At 45.4% G+C, this 26,488-nt stretch overlaps 2 protein-coding genes across 5 annotated transcripts; one reads left to right on the forward strand and one right to left on the reverse strand.

The window, feature by feature from the left end:
* Positions 1-137: 137 nt before the first annotated feature.
* JHY (junctional cadherin complex regulator) lies at positions 138-15,677 on the forward strand. 4 transcript variants are annotated; one of them, XM_056509797.1, is made up of 9 exons: positions 138-214; positions 2,151-2,559; positions 4,615-5,092; positions 8,583-8,693; positions 10,197-10,747; positions 11,531-11,789; positions 13,456-13,536; positions 14,156-14,278; positions 15,237-15,677. In XM_056509797.1, exons 2-9 carry the CDS (start codon positions 2,183-2,185, stop codon positions 15,426-15,428), a joined length of 2,172 nt encoding a protein of 723 aa, XP_056365772.1. In that variant the 5' UTR covers positions 138-214; positions 2,151-2,182; the 3' UTR covers positions 15,429-15,677. The 4 variants fall into 4 exon arrangements, with proteins under 4 accessions (XP_056365772.1, XP_056365775.1, XP_056365774.1 ...); XM_056509799.1 differs by having other exon boundaries at positions 212-265; positions 15,237-15,671; XM_056509798.1 differs by lacking the exon at positions 138-214 and adding an exon at positions 708-735.
* Positions 15,678-23,448: 7,771 nt separating this feature from the next.
* Positions 23,449-25,644, reverse strand: BSX (brain specific homeobox). The gene is made up of 3 exons (XM_056509801.1): positions 25,377-25,644; positions 24,397-24,593; positions 23,449-23,688 (listed from the first exon to the last, which is right to left on the reverse strand). Exons 1-3 carry the CDS (start codon positions 25,642-25,644, stop codon positions 23,449-23,451), a joined length of 705 nt encoding a protein of 234 aa, XP_056365776.1.
* Positions 25,645-26,488: the final 844 nt, after the last annotated feature.

The following is a 26,488-nucleotide window of genomic DNA, read 5'->3' on the forward strand; positions in this document are numbered from 1 at the left end:
GTATTTCAACGGAAATAATTTCGTATTGCAATGGAAATAATTCCATTTACCAGCGGACAGCGGCTGCGCCGGGCGCTACCACAGTGCCCGCGGCAGGGGGGAACCGCGCACCCCCCCCGGCCCCGCGATGGTGGGTGCGGCCGGCGTCCTCCGCTGTTGCCGTGGCAACGGGAGCGGGGCCCGGCCGGCAATGGGACACGGGACACGGGCCAGGGTGAGGGACAGGGACACGGGACATGGGAATGGGACACGGGAACGGGCCAGGGTGAGGGACAGGGACACGGGAATGGGACACGGGACACGGGCCAGGGTGAGGGACAGGGACACGGGAATGGGACACGGGACACGGGACATGGGACACGGGAACGGGCCAGGGTGAGGGACAGGGACACGGGAATGGGACACGGGCACACGGGCCACGGTGAGGGCCAGGGACACGGGAATGGGACACGGGCCAGGGTGAGGGACAGGGACACGGGACACGGGCCAGGGTGAGGGACAGGGACACGGGACATGGGACACGGGAACGGGCCAGGGTGAGGGACAGGGACACGGGAATGGGACACGGGACACGGGACACGGGCCAGGGTGAGGGACAGGGACACGGGAATGGGACACGGGAACGGGCCAGGGTGAGGGACAGGGACACGGGAATGGGACACGGGACACGGGACATGGGACAGGGTGAGGGACAGGGACACGGGACACGGGAATGGGACACGGGAACGGGCCAGGGTGAGGGACAGGGTGAGAGAGACACGGGAATGGGACACGGGACACAGGAATGGGACACGGGCCAGGGTGAGGGACAGGGACACGGGAACGGGCCAGGACAGAGTGAGGAACAGGGACATGGGACACGGGAATGGGACACAGGAATGGGACATGGGGATGGGAATGGGACAGGGTGAGGGACACAGGAATGGGACATGAGAATGGGACACGGGAATGGGACACGGGAATGAGACACGGGAATGGGACATAGGAATGGGACATGGGACATGGGAATGGGACAGGGTGAGGGACACGGGAATGGAAATGGGAATGGGACATGAGGATGGGACACGGGAATGGGACACGGGACAGGGGAGGGACACTGGGACACGGGAATGGGACATGGAAACGGGCCAGGACAGGGTGAGGGACAGAGACATGGGACATGGGAATGGGACACAGGACACAGGAATGGGACACAGGACAGGGACACTGGAGAGGGGCCAGGGACACAGAGCAGGGCACCAGGGGATGGGGGAGGAGATCAGGGAGAGGGAGTGGGGACAGGAAATGTGGGATTGGGAGTGGGTGAGGACACTGGGGACAGGGGACAGAGGGCTGGGTGAGGGACATGGGAGAAGGGACACGGGAGAGGGGCCTGGGGGTGAGAGGAGGCAGACAGGGAGCTGGGGACACGGAGGCTTGGGGACACATGGCTTTTTCCTTGGGAACTGAGATCCTGCTCCAGGCCAGGAGATGCCACCTTCCCTGCCCAGGGCTGCAGGGGACACAGGGGACACAGGGGCCTGTCCAGGTGTCAGGGCTGCCTGCAGGGTGTGACATAGGGGTAAAATATCCGAAACGATTTATCCCCAGGTACTAAAGTGTCACTGCCTGTGCCCCCTAGCCGTGCTGCTCCCGGGATGTGCTGTGACTCCCACATTTCAGAACACTCCTTTGCCTCCCTCCCACTTCAGAATCTCTGGCAGTGCAAACAACTTCTGAGCACTTGACTGAGTGTAAAGAAACTCTCATGCTGATTTAGAAAGAGCTCCAGTTCTCACTGTGCACCCTGTCACACCTTGCTGATTTTATATGTGCAGGGGGGATAAAGTTGCATGAAGAGAACAAATAAAATCCATTTTAGCTCTCAGAAATTAACAGATAACATCATGTTGCTTTGTCTCAGAATTTTCCTTGTCACAAGCTGGTTTTGCATTATTTATTACCACCAATAGTGGAGATTCCATAGCAATAAATCTTGTATTTGATATGTAGAGACCTTGACATTATTGCTTAAAGGAAAATCAGTGGAGAATAGAGAATTGTTTGAACAACAGAAGGTCAAATTCTGAGCCTAAGCCAATGGTGGCACCCAAAAGGCAGCTTTTAAATATTATTACAATGTTTTATGTTTTTGTGTTCTCCAAATACAGGGCTGTTGTGAACCATCAGTACAAAACACAGGATGAATTCTTCAAACATGAAATACCTTTCAGTCTCCTCCCCACACACTTACAGCATGAACAACATCCACGTCCCTCCAAAAGTCCTGGTGCCGCCCGTTTTCCAACCTGCCAGCTGGGAGAGGGAAAGGAGCTCTGCCTCCAGCCTGGAGGATTCCCAGGAGTCTGTCTCAGAGAGCCTGGAAAAGGAGAGGCATTTCCAGCAGAGACTGCAGCACAGAATCCTGGAAAATCAAGAGATAGTAGGGCAGGGTCCTGGGGACACCCTGGAGGATGACAGCTTGGAAGAGGACAGCTTGGAGGAGATGAGTTTTGAAGAGAAAGGAGCTGAGTATGACACAAACAAAAAAGGAAAACCAAAGGTTGATGCCAGTGGAAGGTAAGGCAGAAAATTTCAGTGGAGTAGAATAATTCTGACACTTTTAACCTGATGTTCCTCAAGGCCACATTTAAACATCGTTCAGAAAGCATTAACTCAGTACATAAAATAAAATTGAATATCCTGTCATATGCATGGAAGGTTTAACTCTGGATAAATTGGGAATAATTCTCGAGTTTAAAGGGATTACATTAAACCCAAAGTAATAACAATGTGCAGTTTCAATTTAATAGTCTACTTAAAATAAAATGACAAACAAATGAAGGCTAAATGATTAATAGCATGCTTTTATTCACCTCCTCAACAAGCAAAATGGCCAGTTATTGAATATTTTATTGTGAGTGCAAATGATGTTAATTGTACTAGAAACATGCTCTAATTTTTAGTAATTTTTTTGGACTGAATACTGTGCTGAATGTGAGGCTCTTCATTAAATGGAAATTTGATTTTATTTTGTTTGAACTTAGCCCAGTAAGTACTCCAGTGCAGTCCATTAAGCAGAGCAAATATCACAGCATATACATATGAAACCCCCTCTCTACATCCATTACCAACCTCGGAATTTGAAGAGGAAATGCTGCAGCTGTTGTGTGCTCACCACACTTTTGTTGAGGAGCACAGAGTCCATCCAACCTCCCCATGGAGCTGGGGGCAGGAATAAAAGGTGCCCTTTTTGTCTGGGGATGATGAGGGATGAAGGAGCTCTTCACACTCATTTTGTCCCCGTGCACTGACCTGGGCTGAGTCCCACAATTGGGTTCTGTGCACACATTTCAGCACAAAGGGACTCTTTAGCATTATCCTCTGCCATTTCAATCATTGCAATTAGCTCACATATTTCTGTACTCACTTCAAAACAGCCTCACCTCGTGCTGTTTACCTGCAGCTCCTTCCAACTGGGATAATGATGTTTTCCTGGTGAAAATCATGGCACCCATGCTCAGCTGGAAAGCAAAGACAAACAGATTATTTTGGTGTTAGGAGCCACTTGAAATATAGGCAGAGGCATATAACTCGTTGAGAAAGGAGGAATAAATGATTTGTGGAAATGTTGATATCATTAACTAGGCCACAGGTTGGGGAATCCAGCAGATTTCTTTAACAGGAGCTGAAGAATCACCCAGGTTTCAGTTCCTGAATGTCCCTCTGGCAGAGTCACCAGAGCTGTGCTGCAGGTCCAGGAAAGAAGAAATTGTGTTCAAAGCTTTTTTTCTGCTCCATTCCTTCTTCCTGCACATCTCTTGGAAGCCTGTTTGGGTGGGTTTGACTCCTGCAGTTGGTTTTCCTCCCATTGGATCAGATCTTAAATCAGAAATTGGATCAATTGTGGATTTTTTAAGGCAGAGCATCTGGCTTTGCTTTCTGACAAATGTAACCCAGAGCAATAATTTGGCCACTTGTTAAAGTCAAACACACTGACTTGCCATTTATGTTTTTCTACCCTTATCTAATCACTGCCTGGTTCTGAATAAAAAGTGGTTTAAAATCTTTTCTAGAAGGAGTTTTTAAATCAAAGCATCATGATGCTTCACAGGAATGAGGAGAGGAAATAAGAACACAGAGCTGGAGGCTGCTCTTGCTTGGACAGTCTCAAAAGGACACTTGAAAAACTGATTTTAGCAGCAATTTCACTTTTATTTCACTCAGCAGAGCCTTTGAAGGAGGAACAACACAAACTGCCTTTTGTAGACTATTTAATTTTTAAGGAGACAACAGAACAGTGCAATTTATCATTTCACCTTTTAACTGATGCTACTGGCATTTAAAAATTTCTGTGCCAAATTTAGGATAATGATTGTATTCCACTGTGATCTGAGTGTTGGACCAATTTATCATTCACTGGTGATGAAAATTAAAAAGGAAGAGGAAGTCCTGCCTAAATTTTTTCCTAAAAAATCTGTGATAGAACTGGTCTGATCCTGGTCCCATATTGAATGCACTGAAATTATTCATTTGGCCACAGCAGGACATGTTTGCACACTGAAATAACACAGAGTTTGTACAGAATTTATGCAGAATTTATGCAGAAATAATTTGGTGTTTGTTTTTAATTAGGAAAAAACTGCCTGTGGACAAATATTCCAGCCTGATGTACAATCCTCATTGGAAGAGTGCAAAAAAGGGAGCAGGATTTTTTAAGGCAGAGAAAGCACCCAAAATTTCTGGAGGAAGCAGTGGGGACTTTTCAGAGGATTCCTTTTATCTCCATTCTGATGACTCCTCAGAAAATAATCAGCAAGAGGCAAAGACCCAGGATTCACTCCCAGAGTTTGGTCCAGAATTATTCAGCTCTCATGGAGCAGATGTGGCCAGCAATGAACCTGTTGGGCCACAAGCCAAAAGGAAGGAACCTGCAGATGGATTTCATTCCAAAAATAATCCTGGCCGTGCTTTCCCTCCTCAGCACCAACAGGATCCACCCCAGAGAGCAAAAAAAAACTTTATTAAAAAAAACAAACTGACTTTGGGGTTACAGTCAGTAAAGAATTCCTATCTTGAGCTGCACAATAGAAAGCAAGTTCTTCAAGGGCAGGTGGGTAAATTTATAAATTCCCTTATTTCTATAGATTAGATATGTCTGGTGTTAAACTCTCTGCAGAGGGGAGAAGCAGATTTGAAACTCATCATTCAAGTGACAATGTTGGGTTTCCAGGGAGAATCTTGTCCACCCTCCATGGAATAATTGACAAATCCCAGCCCAGTGGTGGCTGCCTGTTCCTGCCCAGGAAAATTTCCCAGATCTCACTCTGCTTTTTAATCTTGATATGCTAAGGAAATTCTGTTTTCTCTCCTGACATCTGCACTGCCTTTTATCTTTTTATGCTGCCTCTCATTTTTTCTGCTTGGCCAGCATGAGTTTGATAATGATTCTCTCTGCTAATGCCTTATTCCAGATTTTTCTCAATGGAGCAAATGCAAAGTTGGTTTGAAGGAACCTTGAAGCCCATCCAGTGCCATGCTAGGGACACCTCCCACTGTCCTAGGTTGTCCCTGGCCTTGTCCCCAAAAATCATACGAAAAATGGTCCCAGAAAGTCCAAAAATTACAATAAAACACCCAAAATGGTCCCAAAACCCAGCCAGAATCCAGGGATTTCTGAGGAAAAAACTGGGAAAATGAGCAGGCAAAATATCCAGACGAAAAGTGACTTAAAATGGCCCAAAACCCCCAAAAATTGCATGAAAAATGGCCCAAAAACTTCTGAAATCTGTACTAAAACACCTAAAATCTGCAAAATTCCAAGGAGTGCTGGGAAAAGCACCAGAAAAATAATCAGCATTAACACCTAGAAAAATCCCTGAAGATTCACACTAAGAAACACAAAAATCCCCTAGAAATTGCACAAGAAATGGCCAGAAAAAGTCCTAAAATCTGCACTAAAAAACCCAAAAATGACCCCTAAATCCATTAGAAATGAGTTTATTGCTTTTCTTGCTGCAAAATGGGAAGGGAGGGGGTCACTGAGTCACTCCACACAGAAAATTTTACCTTGGGAAGCTCCTGGGACATTGTGCTTCTAGTGCCACCCCTGCCAAGGCTAATGAAGAGTTGACACAACATTAGAGGGAATTTGCTGATTTCATTCCAGTGGCAGGAATGATGGACAGAATTTTTTTTTTTTTCCTAGCAGAGCTATTAAAAGCACTTGGGTTTTTTTTTCAGTTCTAATTTAGATGATGGTAAAAATAATGAGTGTAGATGGATGCTAATTAAAGCTATGTTGATATGATTATGTTTGCTATTCAGGGAATTCTGGAAATCTCTCCTAAGTGTTGGAGCCAGGATTGGGACTTTATTGTGCAGACAGTGTTCAAACATTCCATAATTCTGTGATTCCATGAGCAGCATCACTGCTCTCAGCCACCTCTGGATCTTTGCAGGGCAGGCAGAAATTACTGATTTATTTTCTGTTAATTTACAATTAATTTACTGAGTCCTTACCAAGGTATCCATGGCTCAGTCTTGTTGGAAAGGGTGAAAAAACTGAGGGGAGCATTGTGGTGGTCCAGGAGCCAACTTTGGTCACCTCACCTGGAAAACTCTCTCCAAAGTGCAAAAGCACCAAGTATGTGAGGAAACAAATGAGCCCCATGTCACAATCAAACTGTGCTTTCCTAAACTGATTATTCTGGGCTTTGCAGGGGTTGAAGCTGAATTTATTGATCTGATCACTGCTGGCTGCCAGGGGTTGTGGTAATGAGACAGTGTTTGCTTTGAGGGCAGGACTTTGTGCACAGCTGACATAACACGAATTAAAATATTTCCAGCTCATTCTGCAAGATTTAGATTTCCAGATTCCAGATTTTCTCTGTGCTGGAGGTACCAAAACACACCCTAAACCCGTGCTGATCTGTATATTTACTAATTTATATCGCATTTTATACAACATCAAGGTCTTTGCAGCATTGCCTGATTCTTAAAGAAGCCCATGATGAGTTTCTTTGAGAGAGAAGGAGAAGCAGTGGCCCAACCTAGCTCAGCTGTGCTCAATCCGAGTTGCTTTCCTACCTCCAAGCCCCTTACTTCAAAGCCAGGAACATAATGTACAATTTTTTAATGGCTCTAGAGCAAGGCACTCAGACTCTGTGTGCACTGAGCCTTCCCTCGGTGTAAACACCTAATCAAGATTGCCTGTGCTTCAACAATAGCAGCCAAATGCAATTCGAGAACCACAAGGCTTTGAAGTCCTCCCTGCAAAGGCTGGTTTGCCAGTCTGGGATAATGACATGCCATGATTGCTGCCTTTGTTGTATCTTTTCAGTGGAGAAGCAATTATGGGCCTCAATTTAACAGAATAGGCATTACACAGCTTATGATTCTCAAAATGCAATTTCATTTGATCATTTTCTCAATTTGATTGGTATTAATAGAATGGTTCGCAAAAAAAAAAAAAAAAAAAATGCTGGCAGAGGTTGTGTCCTGTTCCTCTTTCAAAGAGATAATGTAGAAGTATGTTTTACCTGCCCAGCACTCCATCAATGCACTCAGGCACTTGGTTCCACCAAAAACAGCTTATTCACTGCAAAGCTGGGGCTGTCCACAGCTCAGGAAAACCTCGGTGGTATTTTTCATTTTCTTGTGAATTTTTTTCCAAGGATTTACATTGAATTTGGAGCCATGAAATCACCCATAAACTCGGCAATAATCTTTTTCTTAGCTGCCCTAATCTCTTACCCCCAAAGTGAGAGGCTCAGCTTCCCACATTTTCTTCCCACTGAGGATTTTCAGTTGATAATTTTATTGGTCATAAATATCTTCCCAGTGCTGGTTCTCCTGTGGGCCCACTCTGCAGTGGAGCAGAGATTCCTGTCACCAACACACTTCATCAACTAAAATACTCAGCAGGATAGTTTGGGACAAAAAAATAGAAATTAAAAAAATCTTAAAAATCTGATTTCCTGCAGTTTTATAGCAAAAAAAAAAAAAAAAAAAGAAAAAGTTTATTTCAAGAAAAAAATTGAATTATTGCTGTATTTCCAAGGGTATCACCACCCTCAAATAAATTTCCAGTTTTGGTTACCCCACAGCTGTGCTGGTGTGGAGCTCTCCTTGTTTGCAGCTTGTTTTGCCAGCATTCCACCCTTTCTTTCTCAGCTCCTCCTGTGCTTTTCACCCCATTATTGTGTTTTGCCAGCTTTTCCTGCAAGCCTCTCTTGCTGAGGCTGGGATGTGTCTGATTGCCTGGCCAGCAATGGTTTCTGCTTGTTTTGCTGTTATTAGGTGCATCCAGTGGCTCTCATGGAAATGGAGGAGCCTGGGCATTTGAGAGTGTCTGTGCTGCACACTTCCTGCAATTTTTCCTTTCTTTTATTCCTCTTAAAAGTAGAAGGAATCTTCTTTCCCATTAATTGGGTTTTGCTTCTTTTTCTCCTTTAACCATTTCTCTCTTTGTCATCCATTCCATAATGCCAAACTTGAGCATTTTAATCTTAACAGGCCACAAATTAATTCTCATTATTTCCCCAAGATTTTTTAAATCCATTCCCCTGATTGCTGTGACCATGAACATTGCTGGTTTTTAGCTCACAGATCTTACACCAGTTGATGAAGAACCACTCCAGAGTGTCCCAGCATCCCAGACTGGGAAAATGAAGCCTGAAGACAAATGGTACCCAAAAGGACAGCAGCTCAAGGTTCCTTTTTGAGAGAATTTAATAATTGAAATTCAGTAGAATTTCATAGTTGAAATATGTCTATAGAAGCACTTAATTTGAGTGTTTAAAGCTGTCATCTTGTTGCTTTTAAAGTAACTATTACTGACAAAAAATCCTTAAATATATATCAATAGATAACTACTGTAATTTAATGTATGTGTGCTTTATGCACTAAAGCAAAATGCCAAGAAATTCTGAGCTCACAGAATCTATTATTGCCTATTTAGGAGATGATTTGGTTGATAATCTAAAATTACAAATTGGTGCATGGTGGTGTTTGATGGTTTGGGAGGATTCTGAGCCAGAACTTCATTTCTGGTGAAGTCATTTGTTGCTCCAGAGACTGAACATTGGTTTAAAGGCCAGCATAAATCAGATTTACAGATGTAGGAATGGGGAGGAAGTGAGTGCACTTCTGCTTGGAACTTTTTCTGGTTTATTTCTGGTTATTCATTAACTCCCCCTTAATTTTAGGGGACAAATCAGGCAGAAATGGTGAAGTTCTGGCTCAGAATCAAACACCAGCATGTACCAGTTTATAATTTTAGATTATCAACCAAATCATCTCCTAAACAGAGAATAATTCTCCAGAAGCCAAACGGGGAGCAGGTCAAAATAGATAATTCCACAGTGTGCCAGGATATGAAACAGGATTCCCTGACTAAAGCTTTTCCCAAAACCTCCTGGAATTGTGTTTTTCACACCTCCACTAATCAGATTTTTGGCACGTGCTGGCTGCAGGGGCTGCTCCCAGAAGAGCCCAGAGAGGCAGGAGGTGAGGGAGGATTTCAGCCCTTGCAGGATTGAATGGGCTGAGAATGGATTTGTGGGTTCCCTGGAAGGAAATCCCAGTCTTTTCTCCAGTGCTGGAATTGGGAAGTGATAGACTGAAATGAATTTCGGGTTTTGGGTGCTTGGCTCTCAATAGCAGTCCTGGAGCGCTTGAGTTCTCCAATTCTGGATTCTGTTTTGCAGGGAGGAGTGCTTGTTTAGAAATAAGATTATTTATAAAATTGGCATCAGGCTGTTCTACCATGGGCCAGTCTAACTGTGTGTACAAAGCCATTTTCTCCTGAAATTCAGCACATAAAAAGCAAAAGCTGATTTGATTTTTGGAGCATTTTTTTTCCAGGTGGTTGACAGAGGTATCACTTACCCACAGGTGCACTTAAAAGCACCATTTTTGCACCTCATGCAGACAAAACTCCCTCAATCCACCTTTACCACATCTGGTTTGCATCTGCAAGGACCTGGTTTTATAGTCCAGTGCTGCAGAATTTGCAAAGTTTTGATGCAGAACTATTAATTGTTCAGCACCTGAATAACAAGACTGAAGGTTCCTCCAAATTTGAATTTTGGGTAAAATCCAACCATGAGCAGAGTTAGATCCAAGCAGCACAGAGGGATTTTGATGCAGTAATAAAACTTCTAAGTGAATATCAAAAATATCCACCATGAAATTCTGTTGGTAACTTGTTTCAGGAGCAGCACAAGTTCTTCCAGAGAAATAAAACAGAATCCAACCAGACTTTCAGTGCAAGAGTTTTCCCAAGGAAAGATGGCCAAGAACCCCCAGGAAGAGCAGCAGAAGCAAAGCCTTGGCTCAGGAATCAGCAGCAAATCCCAGGATTTCAGGCTGCCCCCAGTCCCAGCTCAGCACTGCAGGAATATCTGAATCCAAGCTCTTCTCTCGGCCCTGACCCAGCAGAAAAACCCCAAAGTGGCTCAAATAATTTCCCAAATTCAGCCCTTACCAGACCTACCTATCACTATCTCCCAATATTCCAGAATTTTTACCCACCGGAGGTTTTAAACCCAGAGGATCCCAGTAAGGAGAACAAGAAATACCAACATGAGTTTCCAACTAGAATTCCACATCAACAGCAGCATTTTTCCAAGAATGACAGCAGCAGTGGCCAAGCACATCCAGAATTGGGGAATATTTCATCTGATTTTAATGCAATTTTTCAAGAAAAAGTGAAGGAACAAGCACCAATTCAAGATTTCAAAAATCATATTCATGAGGATAACAGGTATCAGAACAGCTTGTGGTAAGGATTTAAGAGATAAAATAATATTATTATAACCCTGTGATACCCAGAAAATAAACAAATGGACAAGAAAATGCTTTAAAGTCTGAAGTATAAAGTTATTTTGCTACAAACCTGCCATTATCATTTATTACTAATTGAAGATTCATTGTAGCTATTGATTTTTAAATATGCCATTGGGAAAGGACACTTCTGTCCTCCAGGTATGGAAATTTCCTCAATTGAGAGTTTCCTTCTAGGAGGCTGGGAGGGGAAAATTAAAATATAGAAATATTCTGTATATATATATCTCATATAGGACATGTATTTTATAATATATATAAATATAGGAAAGGGCATTGTGCACAAATTAAGAGTTTGTAGCAAAATTGGCTTTGCAGGGTGGATATCCAGGGTCCCTAAAGGGGAGAGCAGGAAAATCCTCAATTATGTAAAATTTCACCTGTCTTGATTTAAAAAAAAAAAAAAAGAAGGTTTTATTTCACAGAAACAAATGATTCTCTCAGTGCTCAGCAGGGCTGATCCAAAACCTTTCATTGGCTTCAGCTCCTTTGCACCAGGCTGAAATTTCCCCATTTGGGTTTTTTTTTCCATTTATTTTCCATGCACTTGGCTGCAAGCAAAGTGATTTATTGTGAAATCCTCATTTTCCCATCTCCCATATTCCATGTTCAGGTTGTTTGCTGAGCTCCCTGCTGTGTGTAAATTAAGATTTTTACTCTTTCCCCCTCATTTTTTAAGACCTTTTCCATGTTTTGTTCACAGTTCACCAACAGCAGCTTGTAGAACCTCCCATGTTAAAGAAAAGATGGAGCAGCATCAGCCAAGAATTTCTGATTTTGGAGATGATTTTGCTGACATGTGGTTCTGGGGTTTCCTCCCCCCTGCCCTGCCCCAGGCACAGAGGGATTCCCAGGGAATTTCAGGAGGAGCTGAAGGAAATCCAAGGAAAATGAGACGAATCAGCTCAGAAGGATCTCTCCTGCAAAATGGAAAGCAAAAGCAGCCCAAAGCCAGCAAGAAGGTGAGAAAATAAATGGGAGTTGGATGGCTTAACATTTCTATTCCTCTTCTAGCATTTTTTCTTAACAATCCAAAGTTAAAAAAAAAACCTGTAAATAAAGACTGCAAAATATTTCATTGTCATGGAACAAAGGTAGAAACAGACACTGAAATTATTTTATTTAAGAGCAAAGTGATCCACCTGGATCAGTCTGGTTTAGCTCCTGGGACACACAGAGCAGTGTTTGTCCTGTAATTTACCCACAATTAAAATTATTTGGGCTCAGGCTGTTTGTGGGAGCAGCAGGCAGCCTCAGATCTGAGCCATCCATTATCCTTCTCAAATCTCCTGCTCTCTAAGGGATTCCAACCCCACATTTGGAGGGTTTGTAAAACTAACAGCATAAACATCATCCCAAATCTCTGATTGAGCTGATTAAAACTTGGATCTCTTTGTCCCTCCTGTGTGCACCCTTTTCCTGGTGCCACCACTTAGCACAGCTGCAAGGGGACAGCAGAAAGCTGCCCATGACAAATCCAAGGTTTGGGAAGTTTGCTCCAAGTCTCAGGGCAGACAAACTAAGCTGGAATAATTCTTTCATCCAGTTTGGGTATTGCTGCCTGAGTGCCCCTAAGAAGAATTAGGATTATGATTTCTTCCCTTTCTGCTCAAGCCATTGTTTCTTGTGCTGTGCTTGCAGCAGTTTTCTCACGCTTCACATGGGAGGAATGCACAGACAATCAGACTGCTTGTGTCTCCCAGCAAAATCCACTTTTCCTAATAAACAAATGCACTCATGCTCATTGCTAGAAGTGAGAACCCTGATTTTGTGGGGCACAGCAAAATTAACTCCTCACTGTACCTCAAATTAAAAATCAGTGAGTTACAGCATGTAAGAACAGGGATGGCTGACACAAAGAAATCTCAAATGGGAAATTTAGTGCATAGAATTCATTTCTCTGCAGTTGAATTTAACTTGAACCTGTGTTTTGAAGAAATGCCCATTTTATTTGCATGTAGAAATTGGTGTTCCTGCATTACTCTGTGGTTGAAGTTACCACAGAGCTTCACTGACCAGTTTTTCAAACACAATTCCCTTCTAAAAATAATCCAGTGGCCTTGAAAGAATAAAAATATTATTGAGGCATTGGAGTCTTTGTGTGATGTGCTGAAGTATTGGAATGGCAGCACTCACCTTCACTGTGAGCTTGTGAAGCCTTTGCTTGTGCAGCAAAACATGAATTTTTCAGCTGCCTGTGGAGAATTTTCCAGTGCAGCTTTGAGAAACAGGAAATGTTATTCTCTCTACCATCATTTGCCTAATTTTTGCCACCAAAGTCAGGTAATTTTCTCTGCTTCTCTTACAAAAATTTCTGTGTAGTCTCATTCTAATCACAGCCAAATTAGTGGCTTTAAGCTGTTTCAAAATAAAGGTCATTTTGACTGAGAAAATACCACTTTATGATTGGGAAAATTGGCAGTTTCCCACCTGGATCCAAAGGAAATTCTGTGTCATTTGGCTTTTGCCATTAACTCAGTCCTGTTGGTCACTTATTTAAAATCAGACATGCCAGGGGTAGGACTGAGATTGCAAATTAAATCCTGAGGTTTCCACTACAAGACTTTCTTGAATTATTCTCTCTATGAAAACATATCAAGGAAAATCTGTTTGCTGTTTGGTTCTCAGGTGTGTGGCTCCAAATTCTACATCAATCTGAATATGAAGCTTGGAGGCCTTGGACCTGACTATGAAACAATCAAAGAGAAAGTGAGTGAACCAAAAATGAATTTAGGCAGGTGGGAGTGGCAGAGAAATCATAATTTCTGATTATCTGGGGCTTTATATCCTTGGCTAGCTGAGATCCTACGGGAAAATTCAAATAAAAGCAAAGACAGCTGTCCTGGGGATAATTTTAACCCTCTAATTTTTATTTTTTTAATCCAGAAATAAGAATTAATTAGAGGTAATTGCACATCAGAAAATGACACACTCAAGTGGCTGAGCTGTCATTCCCAGTGTAAAGATTCACCAAATGTTCAAAGGCAAAGTAAAAGTTGTGTAAACACAAGAAAATATCTGGCTGCACTCTGGTGAAACGGAGACAGATTGTTCAGGACATTCAGGATAAAGATGGACCTGTCACATTTCTGCTGAGCTCCATCCTCTATTCAGTCCAGGGAAAAGCTCTTAAAAGGGAAAAACAACTAAAAAAAAGCTAAAAAAAGCTGTGCCATTTACCAGGGGTTCCTGTTGTGTGCTGAGGAAGGATCAATGGCCAAGGCAGGTTGAACAGCAGCAGAGGTGGAAATGGAATATTGGTGGAAAAGGCTTTCATTGATGGATCCCCCCAGCCATTAAATTCCACCCCCTTTTCTGCTTTGCTTAGAAAGAAAAGCTCAAGCTGCAAAAGGAATATTCCAGGCAAATTAATGAATATAACATGAAAAATATTACTGTGGTTCAGAGGCTGCCTGCAAAACCCCAGGTGTCTTCAGTGTCCAGACAGAAGGTGAGAGCTGGGTCCCTTCCAGGCTGTTTCTGCAGGGGGACAAGTGGGGGCTGCAGCACAAAGCTGGGGAGTTCAGTGTCACAATTCCCCAGCTCCTTGCATTTATTCCCAAACATAAACCACTAAAATACAAAATTTATTGCTTGGATGTCCAAAAGGGGTTTGGATTCTTTTAGGAGACTTCACCAGCAACATGAGATATTGTATAATTCCTTTCTAAAAATAATCTAGTGGCCTTGAAAGAGAATAAAAATATTATGGGGGCATTGGAGTCTTTGTGCTGAAGTATTGGAATGGCAGCACTCACCTTCACTGTGAGCTTGTGAAGCCTTTGCTTGTGCAGCAAAACATGAATTTTTCAGCTGCCTGTGGACAATTTTCCAGTGCAGCTTTGAGAAGCAGGAAATGTTATTCTCACTACCATCATTTGCCTAATTTTTGCCACCAAAGTCAGGTAATTTTCTCTGCTTCTCTTACAATAATTTCTGTGGATGGAGACACGAGGTGTTTCCAAATCCCTGCAGCAAACAGGCACCAAACCCATCCCAGCTCCAGCATTTCTGGAATGTTCTTCCCATTCCCTCTCCAAGACAGCCTCCCATGATCCAGGCTTCATTTTGCTTTTCCATTTTGATGGTTCAGTGCATCATGCAGGAGAAACTGAGCTTGTCCTGTTAACCTGCAAAACTCCTTGCTGAGAGCAAGATCTTAATGAAATTGGGAAAAAATGTTAATAAATTAATAGACTCATGTTGCTCTTTCTTTTTGAAAATAAAACACTTCTGCAATGTCTAAGTCTTCCAGTGGTGTCAGAAAGCAAATCTGAAGAATCTGGGATTGAATTCTGTCAGAAACAAGATCAGGAATTCAGAGATATCTCACCCGACCCACCTAAACATTCTTGGGAATACTGACCAGGTTTTCTGGCACTCACTTACCCCAGTTCTCCTGTTTTCAGGCTCTGGAATATGCCAAGAGGATCCCAAGACCAAAGACTTTCATTACAAGGCCATCAGACCAAGAGGTGAAAGAGGCTGTGCCCCAGCCTGGAACCAGTTTACCCCAGATCCCATCCCTGGAGTCTCTGTGGGACAGGCATGAGAGGGAGAAGGAACTTGTGGCTGCTTTCAAATCCCTTCATATCTTCTAAAATTTTGGGAAATCTCAGGGATCAAAGCAAAAATGCCTGAATTGTTTCATTTTCAGCTGTGACCATCACATCTTGATTTCCCAGCCCACTGCAATTTAAACTGGTTTAATTATTTTGGAATGTTAGAATTGGTTCTGCTTGTGCCTATTTTGTTTAATAAATTGACTGTTTGAATTTATGCCACTTTAAATATAATCCTCTGTTCTTTTTCTTTGAAATAAATGATGTGAAAATTGCATCTTTCAGACCAATCAGCTCTTGGCTTACATATAAACAGACAGACATATCTACATAAACTTCTGTTTCATCTGATGACCTTAACACCAGCAATAATTCTCTTTCTGAAGTGCAGAAGAGACTTTTGGGCAGAAATAAGAGCAAAAATAATCCATTGCTACTAAAAAAGAGAACAAAAATATGCTCCAAAAACAGCAGTTGGGAATAACACAATGCTAATTATTTAATTGTTACTCTGTTATCCCTCAGTGAAGAGTTTCCACAAAAAAAAAAAAAAATCAAAATTTTGAAGCTTCATCTGAGACAAGAGAAATCCAAACAAGTGCTGGCTGAGCATGCAGACAATCTGGGATTAGCCAGGAGCAGTTGGAGAATATATTGGGTAACTGAGGATAATTGAGAGCTGCATGGATGAGAGGAAACAGCTTTTAACAGATTAAGGCTGTAAAAATAACAACAAACAGATGGGTTTCTTAGGATGCTTCCATTTCTTTCACTTGGTAAATTATGAATTAAGCCACCATATGAAATGTGATTAGAGCACACAGCAAGGGAATTTGGGCTGAAATCTCCTGGAAAGCAGGCTGGAAAAAAGGGGAAAAAAAAACCAAAAACAACCACATTGTGATCATGTGGGATTGTTTTATCCCATTTGTTTGGTCTCTTTTTTATGGGATGCTCCCAGTTTTCTATGGGGAGAAATGATCCCAATTCTGCCCTTCCTCATGGAGAAGGGACCTGACCTTGCTTTAATCCCTCCTGAGGGGCAGGAACTTCTCCCCCACTGCTGAATCAGCCCCTTGGACTTACAGCTGGAAATTCAGGACAATTTTGGGTATATTGAGAGAAATCCCAACCACCTTGTGTGGACATGGAATTGTTTTATCCCGTTTATTTGGTCTCTTTTTTATGGGGGACTCCAAATTTAATTTTGGGAAAAGTGATCCCAATTCTGCCCTTCCTCATGGAGAAGGGACCTGACCTTGTTTTAATCCCTCCTGAGGGGCAGAAACCTCTCCCCCACTGCTGAATCAGGACTCAGACTGGAAGTTCAGGAGATTTTTGGGAATATTGAGAAATATTAAGGATATTTTGGGAAGCCTTGGTGCAGAAGCATTGTCCAGTATGGGGACATGGCTCAGGCTGCAGGGGAACTTCTCCATGATGTTTTTGTCACTTTGTCCAATTCCAGCTCCTGGAACAGAACCTTCCTCAGCCTCTTCCCCTCTCCTTTGGGCACTGCCAGGCTGGGAGATGGTTCCATGTTTTGCTTTCCTACTTTTATTTTTCAACCCAACTGTACCACTTTGAAGCATTTCTGCTCAGGGCACCTCAACTTGTTGTTCCTGCTTAAAAGTGATAATCCCCCCTTAATCCAAACCTCAAGTGCCTGTTTTAATGAAACCTTCAGATGAATATCAAAGAGCTATTTACTCGTATCTAATATTTTAATTAGATTATATTCTCAATTTAACCCATTAAACCCCCTTTGATGAGCTCCATGTTCAGTGTTTAGCCCCAGATGCTGGAGGTAATGAATATTGGACCTTTGATTTAATGAGAACTTCTGCCTTTCCAGCCTGACTCCCTTTGTATCCCCTTTTTTTTTTGCTTTTCTGGCCTATAGAATTCAGTTAATTGAAGAAGTCTCTTATCACCACACATTAAGGAACCTAAATTAGCATCCCTTTTCTGATGAGAAAATGCAAGCAGACATTTTCTCTTTGATCTGAGGGCTGAGTTGAAGTAGGCAACAGCCCCCTGAAAATGAGCTGATGGCTGCTTTATTTGGCTGCCATGCAGATGTGTCCATGTGGTGCAAAATGCTTAATGTCTTAATTGATCACCTTCCTCCCTCACTGGCATCCTCCTCCCAGAAATTAGGGGAGAAATTGTTCATTTGGGGTTTTTTTTTTAATAAAATGATGAATTTTTAGGAAATATTTAAATACTAAACCTGTGTGAAACTTGGATGTGATGGATCTGGATGAGCTAATTTTTTATATTTTTATTGTTATTTTAATAACTTTTTTTTAAATAAAAACTGACCATGATCATCTCACAAACCGTCTAGAAATTCTCTTTCTCCTGCTGTTTTGGGTGTTTTAAATCCCAGAAAGTGGCATTTTTACATGGAAAGAAAGTCTTTCAACCTATCTCGCCACAAATTCAGATTTTCCCTGTGCTTCACAGATGTGGTGGCACAAAAAAGGGACCAATGAGCATCCACCTGCTTAAAGGCAAAGGCCAAAATTTAATGGATTTCAGATTAGGAAGGCAAAATAGTTAAATAAAAATCAGCCTTAAATGTTGAATTAAGAGAACCTGACATGTGCCACTGAGCACAGAGAGGTGTCAATGGAAATCCCAACATTTTCTTGGCAGCACCTTCCCAGTGCCAGCATTTCTCAATATTTGGGGTTCAGGAGGTGTTGCAGCTGAGATCACCTTTAGGGCAAGACTTGGTGTCTGTCCCACCTAAAAAATGTTGTTATAACATCCCCAATGCATTTCTTCCAAAAACAGCCAGATCTGGCTTCCCAACATATCACAAAAAACACAAACAGACTGCTGACACCCTCACAAACATTAATTTTATCAGTTCAATACGTTAAATAGGGCAAAACCTCACAGCCATCATTCCAGCTCTAAAAAAAAAAAAATATGAGAACTGAAACTTGCTGAGGTTTTGCCCAACTCCTGCAGTCCCTGAATGCTTCAAACAGCCACGAGGGAGCTCTGCTGTCACTAACCAAGCACCTGATCGCTGTTTTCTCCTGCCAGGGATCCAGTCTTTTCCTTGCTGAGAGTTTTCCACGTGAGGAAAAGCAGGAATGTGGAGAAAGGAGCAGCTCTGGTGGGAGGAGGAGCTGGGGACAGAACCCAGAGATGGGTGAGGGCAGGAGCTGCAGCAGGACATCCTGGGGTCAGGAGGGATGCTGAGCCAAAATCCTGGAGCTCAAGGAGCATCTCCAGCTTTTCCCATTCCCAGGTGCAGAGTGGGGAGCTGCAGGGGTGCTCAGAGCTGGGTTTGTGTCCAGGGATTGTCCTGCAGAGCCAACACCAGAGAATCCAGCTGGAGTGGGTTCAGGAACAGCTGAAATGTGAGCAGCTCATCTGCGCTCCTGCCAGCACAAACCTGGGGCATAAAACCTCCAAAGCAACTTCTTCCTTGAGAAAATGCACCCTGGCAGGTGGAAAAGGAACCGGGGGAGCAGGAGCAGGAGCAGGAACAGGATTGGGATCGGGATCAGGAGCAGGAGCAGGAGCAGGAGCAGGAGCAGGAGCAGGGTCAGGACAAGGATTGGGATCAGGAGCAGGAGCAGGAGCAGGAGCAGGACAAGGGTCAGGGTCAGGATCAGGATTGGGATTGGGATCAGGATCAGGATCAGGATCAGGATCAGTTCCAGGATCAGGATCAGGCTCAGGCTCAGGATCAGGCTCGGGCTCAAGATCGGGATCAGGATCAGGACAAGGGTCAGGGTCAGGATCAGGATTGGAATCAGGATCAGGATCAAGACAAGGATCAGGCTCAGGCTCAGGATCAGGATCAGGACAAGGATCAGGATCAGGATCAGGCTCAGGATCAGGATCAGGACAAGGATCAGGATCAGGATCAGGCTCAGGATCAGGATCAGGCTCAGGATCAGGATCAGGATCAGGATCAGGACAAGGATCAGGCTCAGGATCAGGATCAGGCTCAGGATCAGGATCAGGACCAGGATCAGGATCAGGATCAGGATCAGGATCAGGCTCAGGATCAGGATCAGGCTCAGGACAAGGATCAGGCTCAGGATCAGGATCAGGATCAGGATCAGGATCAGGCTCAGGACAAGGATCAGGCTCAGGCTCAGGATCAGGATCAGGATCAGGACAAGGATCAGGACAAGGATCAGGATCAGGATCAGGATCAGGATCAGGCTCAGGACAAGGATCAGGCTCAGGATCAGGATCAGGATCAGGATCAGGATCAGGACAAGGATCAGGATCAGGACAAGGATCAGGATCAGGATCAAGACAAGGATCAGGCTCAGGATCAGGATCAGGCTCAGGACAAGGATCAGGCTCAGGCTCAGGATCAGGATCAGGATCAGGCTCAGGACAAGGATCAGGCTCAGGATCAGGATCAGGATCAGGACAAGGATCAGGCTCAGGATCAGGATCAGGATCAGGATCAGGATCAGGATCAGGATCAATACTGGGATCAGGATCAGGATCAGGATTGGGATCAGGATCACACATTTCCACCCTCCTGCTTTCCCAGGCATTAACACTGGGAGCAACTTCCCCAGCCCTGCAATGCAGCCACCAGTGGCTCAGCCAAGGTCTAGAAACAAGATAAATTCAAGAAATCTAGAAAGTTGGTAAATTCTAGAAGTCTAGAAACTAGATAAATTCAAGAAACAAGAAATCTAGAAACGAGATAAATACAAGAAACAGGAAATCTAGAAATAAGAAAAATTCAAAAAATCTAGAAACCAGATAAATCCAAGAAACAAGAAATCTAGAAATTAGATAAATCCAAGAAATCTAAATAAATCAAATAAATAAGAAATCTAGAAACTAGATTAATCAAAAAAACAAGAAATCTAGAAACTAGATAAATCCAAGAAACAGGAAATCTAGAAACTAGACAAATCCAAGAAATCTAGAAACCAGATAAATCTAAGAAACAAGAAATCTAGAAATTAGATAAATCCACGAAATCTAGAAACAAGAAATCTAGAAACTTGATAAATCCAAGAAACAAGAAATCTAGGAACAGGATAAATTCAAGAAATCTAGGAACAAGGACATCAGTGATAAAAAAATTGCCCTGAACCAGCAGTCAGCAGAGAGAAATGAGGAGAGGAATCACAGAAAGAATTTTTCATCATGCCCAGGTCGTTGCTGGGCTTGGCTGTGGTTATTTACTCCTTCCCACATTCTGATCATCCATGTGTGGAACAGCAAGAAATTCAAATTATTTGCTCTATAACTGCCCTTACAACCTATATCTGGTCTGCTTTTATGGAGCTCTGGCCATAGAATGAAGGAATTGGGGTTGGAACTGCTTTCTAAATCTATAAAAGTTCAAAATGTTTAAGGCAACCATGCAGGAAAATGCTCAAAATCAAAATAGAAAGCAAAGGTTCATGGCAGGATTTTATAGATTGGTTTTGATTTTCTGTGATGAAAACTAACAAAAAAAAAAAAATAGCATTAACCACTTGGGTCTTAAATTAATCACCAGAACACAATTTCATTTCAGAAAAACTCACTGAAGAATTTTGATGAAAATCAATCTACTTGGAAAATAGGAAATGCATCGACATTTCCTGTTTCCAGCAATTATTTCCTGCAAGTCGCTTCCACTCCAGCATTCCCCAAATGGACACATTAATTTTTTTATTTTTTGTTTTTAAGAAAGAGAACATCTCTAAATCTCTCCCCTACTCCTCCAGCTTCTTGGGAAGAGCGGAGCAAAGTCGGCTGCTGTCACAGAATCAGGATTCACGAATAAATCTTATTTCTTTTATTCCAAGTGAGAAAATCTCTGATACAAACAAAAACCCGCCTGCCCAGCCCTTCCTTTTCCCCAGGACCATCTCTGTTCTCCAATAATCTGTTCCAAAATATTCCCAGACCCTCTGGAAATGACATTTTCCCTTCTCCAGCTGGGCAGGAGCTGGCTGGTGACACACCAAATTTCTCTGGGTCAGTGTTTCCTTCGGCTGCCTCAGTTTCAGGGATTTTTGCTCCAAATTTTTTGGGATAAACAGATTCCCAGATCTTCCTGTTCCCTGCATAGCTCCGTGTCCAGCTGGGATGGGGACATTGGGAATATTCACACTCTGCCTGAGGGATCCGTTTTTAATCTGATTTGTAGATTTAATTGTCAGCCAAGGTGCCTAAACCCGCCCAGAGGTGAAGGCGGTTGTGGGGTTCGTTTTATTGATCAGCAGAAATATTTTGGGAAGGGACTTCCTGGAACGGCAGGGGAGAAACAGCAGAGATTTGGGGGTTCTCTGAGTCGTATTTTGAGTTTTCTCACAAATCTGGCAGCCCAGGGCAGAGCCAGGCCAGCCCCGAGCCATCCCCGACCCTGGAACAGCAGCGGCAGAAGAGGTAAAGAAAAATATTACCCCAAAAATCTCATGTGAAGCTTTTCTCTGATATTAATTTTAATAATTCCCAATTAAACACGTGCTTGGGGAAGGTTAACAATAATCCCAGAGAAAAATACTCGGTGGGGGACACAGAAAAAGTGAAATTTCCAGGTTTTCCAGTTTTTCAGAAGGGGAGAGCCGCGGAGCTGGGAGATTTCCTTCCAGCTCTGCTTCAAACCGCGCCGAGATTTCAGGAGGAAAGTGGTTGCTTTGCTTCGGAATCCTCATTTTTAGGGAGGAGGGTGGCGTTTTGTTGGTGGAAATTATTGTTCTGAAAGGATTTTTTAAAGACAAGCAGCTTTTCCTGGATAGGTGGATTGGGGGTTTTCCTCTATACACAATGTGTGATCTTTATTTTAAATGTAAAGAAAAAGAAACAAGAAAGGCGGACTCACAGAAAAGGAAGCAAACATACACATTTCAATCATCTATATTTTATATATTAAACAGGAAAATTAAACGTTTTCCTCTTACATAAACGACATGTCCCGTAATCCAAAATGCTCTGAAAGTGCTAAGAAAGCCAGACAACCGAATGAAATTCCCGATTAAAAAAAAAAAAAATTAAAATATATAAACAAAACAAAAAATAAGGAAATAAATTAAATAACCTAACACCGGCACGCCGCCGTGCTGCTGCTGAGACAGCACAGCCCCCGCTCCAGCCTTTTCCCGAGGAAATTCCCAATCCCAGCATCTCCCCCCTGGAGATGCTGAGACTCTGCCGCATTTCCCAGCCAGCAGCTCAGCCCACAACCAAAAATAAATTATAAAAATGGGGATTTACCTGGAAACGAACCCCATTTCCCTGGCAGGGAGGTAAAGGCAAAGCGAGCACGGCCGGGGCTGCTCCAGCTGAGCGCGACACGGGGCGCAGGGAGAAGGGGGAGATGCAGGTGGGGGCAGCAGCCAAACGCGGGACCGCTCCGGGGCTTTCCCAAAAAAAAGGGAATTATCCGCGATCCACACCTGGAAGCCGGGCAGGAATCAGGCTGCCGACATTTCTCCAAGCTGTAGAAAATCTCTTTTTGTTTTTGGTTTTTTTTTTCCTGACTGTGAGCGCTGTTTGCTCCGTGCAGCCGCGGTAGGATCGAGTTATTGGTGATGCTCCCCTTTCACTTCACCATGGCGGAATGAAATAAATCGGAATTTTTGCCTTACCTGCTTCTTCGGAGGGCTTTTCTCACAATTCTTTTTATTTATGCATGTCTTGGAAGCTCTGCCCGACCTCCCGCACCGGGGATGGAGACGGCGAGAGTGGAAAAAGCGGCGAGGATTTAGGGATTCGGGGAATAAAGGGTGAAATTCGCCCTGCCTGCCGCTCCCAGGAACCACAACATGCTGCCACGAGTATACATTTATTTTACACCCGAGGAAAGTTCGGGGAATGGGAAAAGTCCGACACTTCGGAGGGAAGGGGGAACCTAAAGCTCGTTTTACTCCCCCACGCCGCAGATTTCCGAGCAAAGCCCAGCCTTGGGGTGATGCTGGGGGGCACCGCGGGGTCCCGACCCCTCGGGGGCATCCCCGGGGAGGGGAGGGGGCTCTCCCCGCATCCGCACCCCCTTCCCTGTGCGCGTTCCCGAGGCGCGCGTACCCGCGGGGCCAAGGAGAGGCAGGAGAGCCCCGCTGTCCTAGAGGCGGTGGGGGCAGATGTCCCCCTCCTCCAGGATGTCCACCTCGTCCTCGGGGTCCTGCAGCAGGAAGGGGCCGGGGGGGCCCTTGCGGGGCTCGGCGCCCGCCGCCTCGGGCAGCTCGGGCTCGGGGGAGCTCTGCTCGCCGCTCTCCTCCCCGCCCGCCTGCTTCGGGTCGTCCTGCGTCTTCCGCAGCTGCTTTTTGTGCTTCATGCGGCGGTTCTGGAACCAGGTTTTCACCTGGGGAGAGGGGGGGAAGCGGGAGGAAGATTGAAAAAAAAAAAAAAAAAAAAACCAAAAGTGGGGGGAAAAAGTGATAAAAATTCAAGGGAGAAGGATGCTGGATGTGATGGATGTGGGGATGCTGGATGTGAGGGATGTGGGGATGCTGGAGGGGATCCGGGGGATGCTGAGTGGATGGGATGTGGGGATTCGGGAGGGATGTGATACGGAGGATGCTGGAGGGGATGCAGGGATGCTGCATGGGATGCGGGGATGCTGGAGGGGATCCGGGGGATGCTGAAAGGATGGGATGTGGGGATGCTGGAAATGATACGGGGGATGCTGAAAGGATGGGATGTGGGGATGATCCTCGGGATGTGGGGATGCTGGAGGGGATCCGGGGGATGCTGAAAGGATGGGATGTGGGGATGATCCTCGGGATGTGGGGATGCTGGAGGGGATCCGGGGGATGCTGAAAGGATGGGATGTGGGGATGCTGGAAATGATACGGGGGATGCTGAAAGGATGGGATGTGGGGATGCTCCTCGGGATGTGGGGATGCTGGAGGGGATCCGGGGGATGCTGAAAGGATGGGATGTGGGGATGCTGGAAATGATGCGGGGGATGCTGAAAGGATGGGATGTGGGGATGCTCCTCGGGATGTGGGGATGCTGGAAGGGATGAGGGGTAAGAACAAGTGTCGGACCCAGTCCCCGCTCCCCGTACCTGCGTCTCGGAGAGGCTGAGGGCCGTGGCCAGCTCCACCCGCTCGGGTGTGGACAGGTACCTCTGGATCTCAAACCTCTTCTCCAGGCCGGAGAGCTGCGAGTCGGAGAACACGGTGCGGGCTTTGCGGCGGCGGCAATGCTTCCCGGGCAGCTCGGCGTGAGCGTGGTGCTGGAAAAGCGCTGGCACCGGCATTCCTGGGGGGACACACGGCCGAGACCCGCGCTGCGCTCGGGCAGGGAGCCGGCACCGGGGCAAAGCCCGGGAATTTCCTCTGGGCAGCTCGGGGTGGGCTCTCCCTCTGCCTTTTACATTTTTTTGTTTTTAGTTTATTTCGTTTTTGAGGTCGATCGAATTGGTTTGGGTTTGGGGGTTTTGTTGTGCTGAACACGGGGGGATTTTCCAAGCGCTTCGCCCCCGTCGAGCCCACCCCAGGAAGGTGAAGGGAGCCCGGGCTGGCGCGGACACTTGAACCCTCCCGGCGACAAAACCACAACGAAATGGGCATGGAAAAAAGTGGGAGAGCCCTGGAAAAGACTGGGAATGGGGGAGCACAGCCCCGCTGACACACGGCTTGGGAAACTTTGGAGATTTTCTCCTCGCAGAGCAAGGAACGGGCCCGGGGACGGCGGAGCCCCAGGATGCGGGAGAGGAGCGGCTCAGCCCCAGCGGTGCTGCTGGAGCTGGAAAAGCCAAGCCCGCTCGGACAACGCCAGGGAAAAGCGACGTTATCTGTCCCAAAATAAAAGCGATTAAAAAAAGCTAAATAAAGGCAAAGAGAGGGAAACCCTCAAGGTTTCAGGCATCCGCTAACGAAGTGGCTGCCCCGGGGTGAGCGGCTCCTGCCCCGGGGGATGCAGCCAGGGCGGTGGCGAGGGATGTAGAAAGATGCCTGACCGCCCCAGAGCGGCTCTTTCACTCTTATCCCCACCCGAGTCCCCACCTGCACCCCCAAACCCGGCAGGTGCTGCCGCACTTACCCGAGGCGGTGAGGAAATAGGGGTGGTGGTGGTGATGCTCCGGCTTGTGCAGGGCGGGGTGCGGGTGCGGCGCCAGCAGGGTCGGGGTGGGCATCAGGGGGTACCCATAGTCCAAGAGGGGCACGCGGGAGGCCAGGGAGCCGGGGAAGTGCTCGGGGGGCACCTCCCGCAGGGGTTTGGGCTTGTGCAGCAGGATGTCCTCGATGAAGAACGAGGTGGGCCTGCCCGTCGAGACGGGGTGCACGGGAGCTGTGAAGTTGAGGTTCATGGCGGCTCTGTCCCCCTCGGGCAGCGGGAGCAGAGAGAGGGGGCGGCCGGCTGCACCCCCGGGCCGGCAGCGAGGAAATGAAAAGAATGATGAAAATAAATAAATTATTTATTTTATATAGTTAAAATAATCCGCAGTCAAAATAAATAGCGCTAATAATTAAAATAAATAAAATGGATCCCCCCAGGCAGGAGTAAGCCGGCGGAGCCGGGGGAGGCGAGGCGGGCGGCTCGGGGATGCGCGGGGCGCTGCGCGCCTTTGAGGCGCGCTGGGAAGGGGGATGCGCGCTGAGCCAATGGCGAGCGGGGGGGGGACGGGCCTGCAGGGCCACCCAGAGCACCCCGGGGGCGAGGAGGGGGCGAGGAGCCGCTCGGGAGCCGCTCCGCAGCCTCCCCCGCGCTCAGCCCCGCACAGCGCGCTCAGCCCCGCTCCGAGCGCGGCGCTTGGAGAGTTTTCCCAAACACAGGGAGAATCTCCTGGGTTTTTTTTTTTTTTGTTTTTTTGTTTTCTTTTTTTTTTCTCCCTATTAATTAAAGAATTAAAAAAAAATTAAAGAGCAAAACTTGGGACAAAATAAAGCGGCGGTTCTTTCCCACGCTCCGCTCCCCGCGCACGCAGCTTCTCCCTTCCCTCACCTCTCATCCCACCGCGGTTTTGTTCCCATCCCTTCATCCCTTCCCCGCTCTCTGTTGCGCCAACACTTTTTTTTTTTTTGGGTCTTTCCTCTGTTTGTCTTTTTTTTTTTTTTTTTTCCACCCCTCTAATCTGCACCATTCATTTCCCCGGAGTCAATTTGCTCAAATGAGGGTGATACACCACATCCTAGCCGAGATAATTTCGGTTC

Source organism: Oenanthe melanoleuca, chromosome 24 (genome assembly GCF_029582105.1).
Source record: "Oenanthe melanoleuca isolate GR-GAL-2019-014 chromosome 24, OMel1.0, whole genome shotgun sequence".
Taxonomy (NCBI): Eukaryota; Metazoa; Chordata; class Aves; order Passeriformes; family Muscicapidae; genus Oenanthe; species Oenanthe melanoleuca.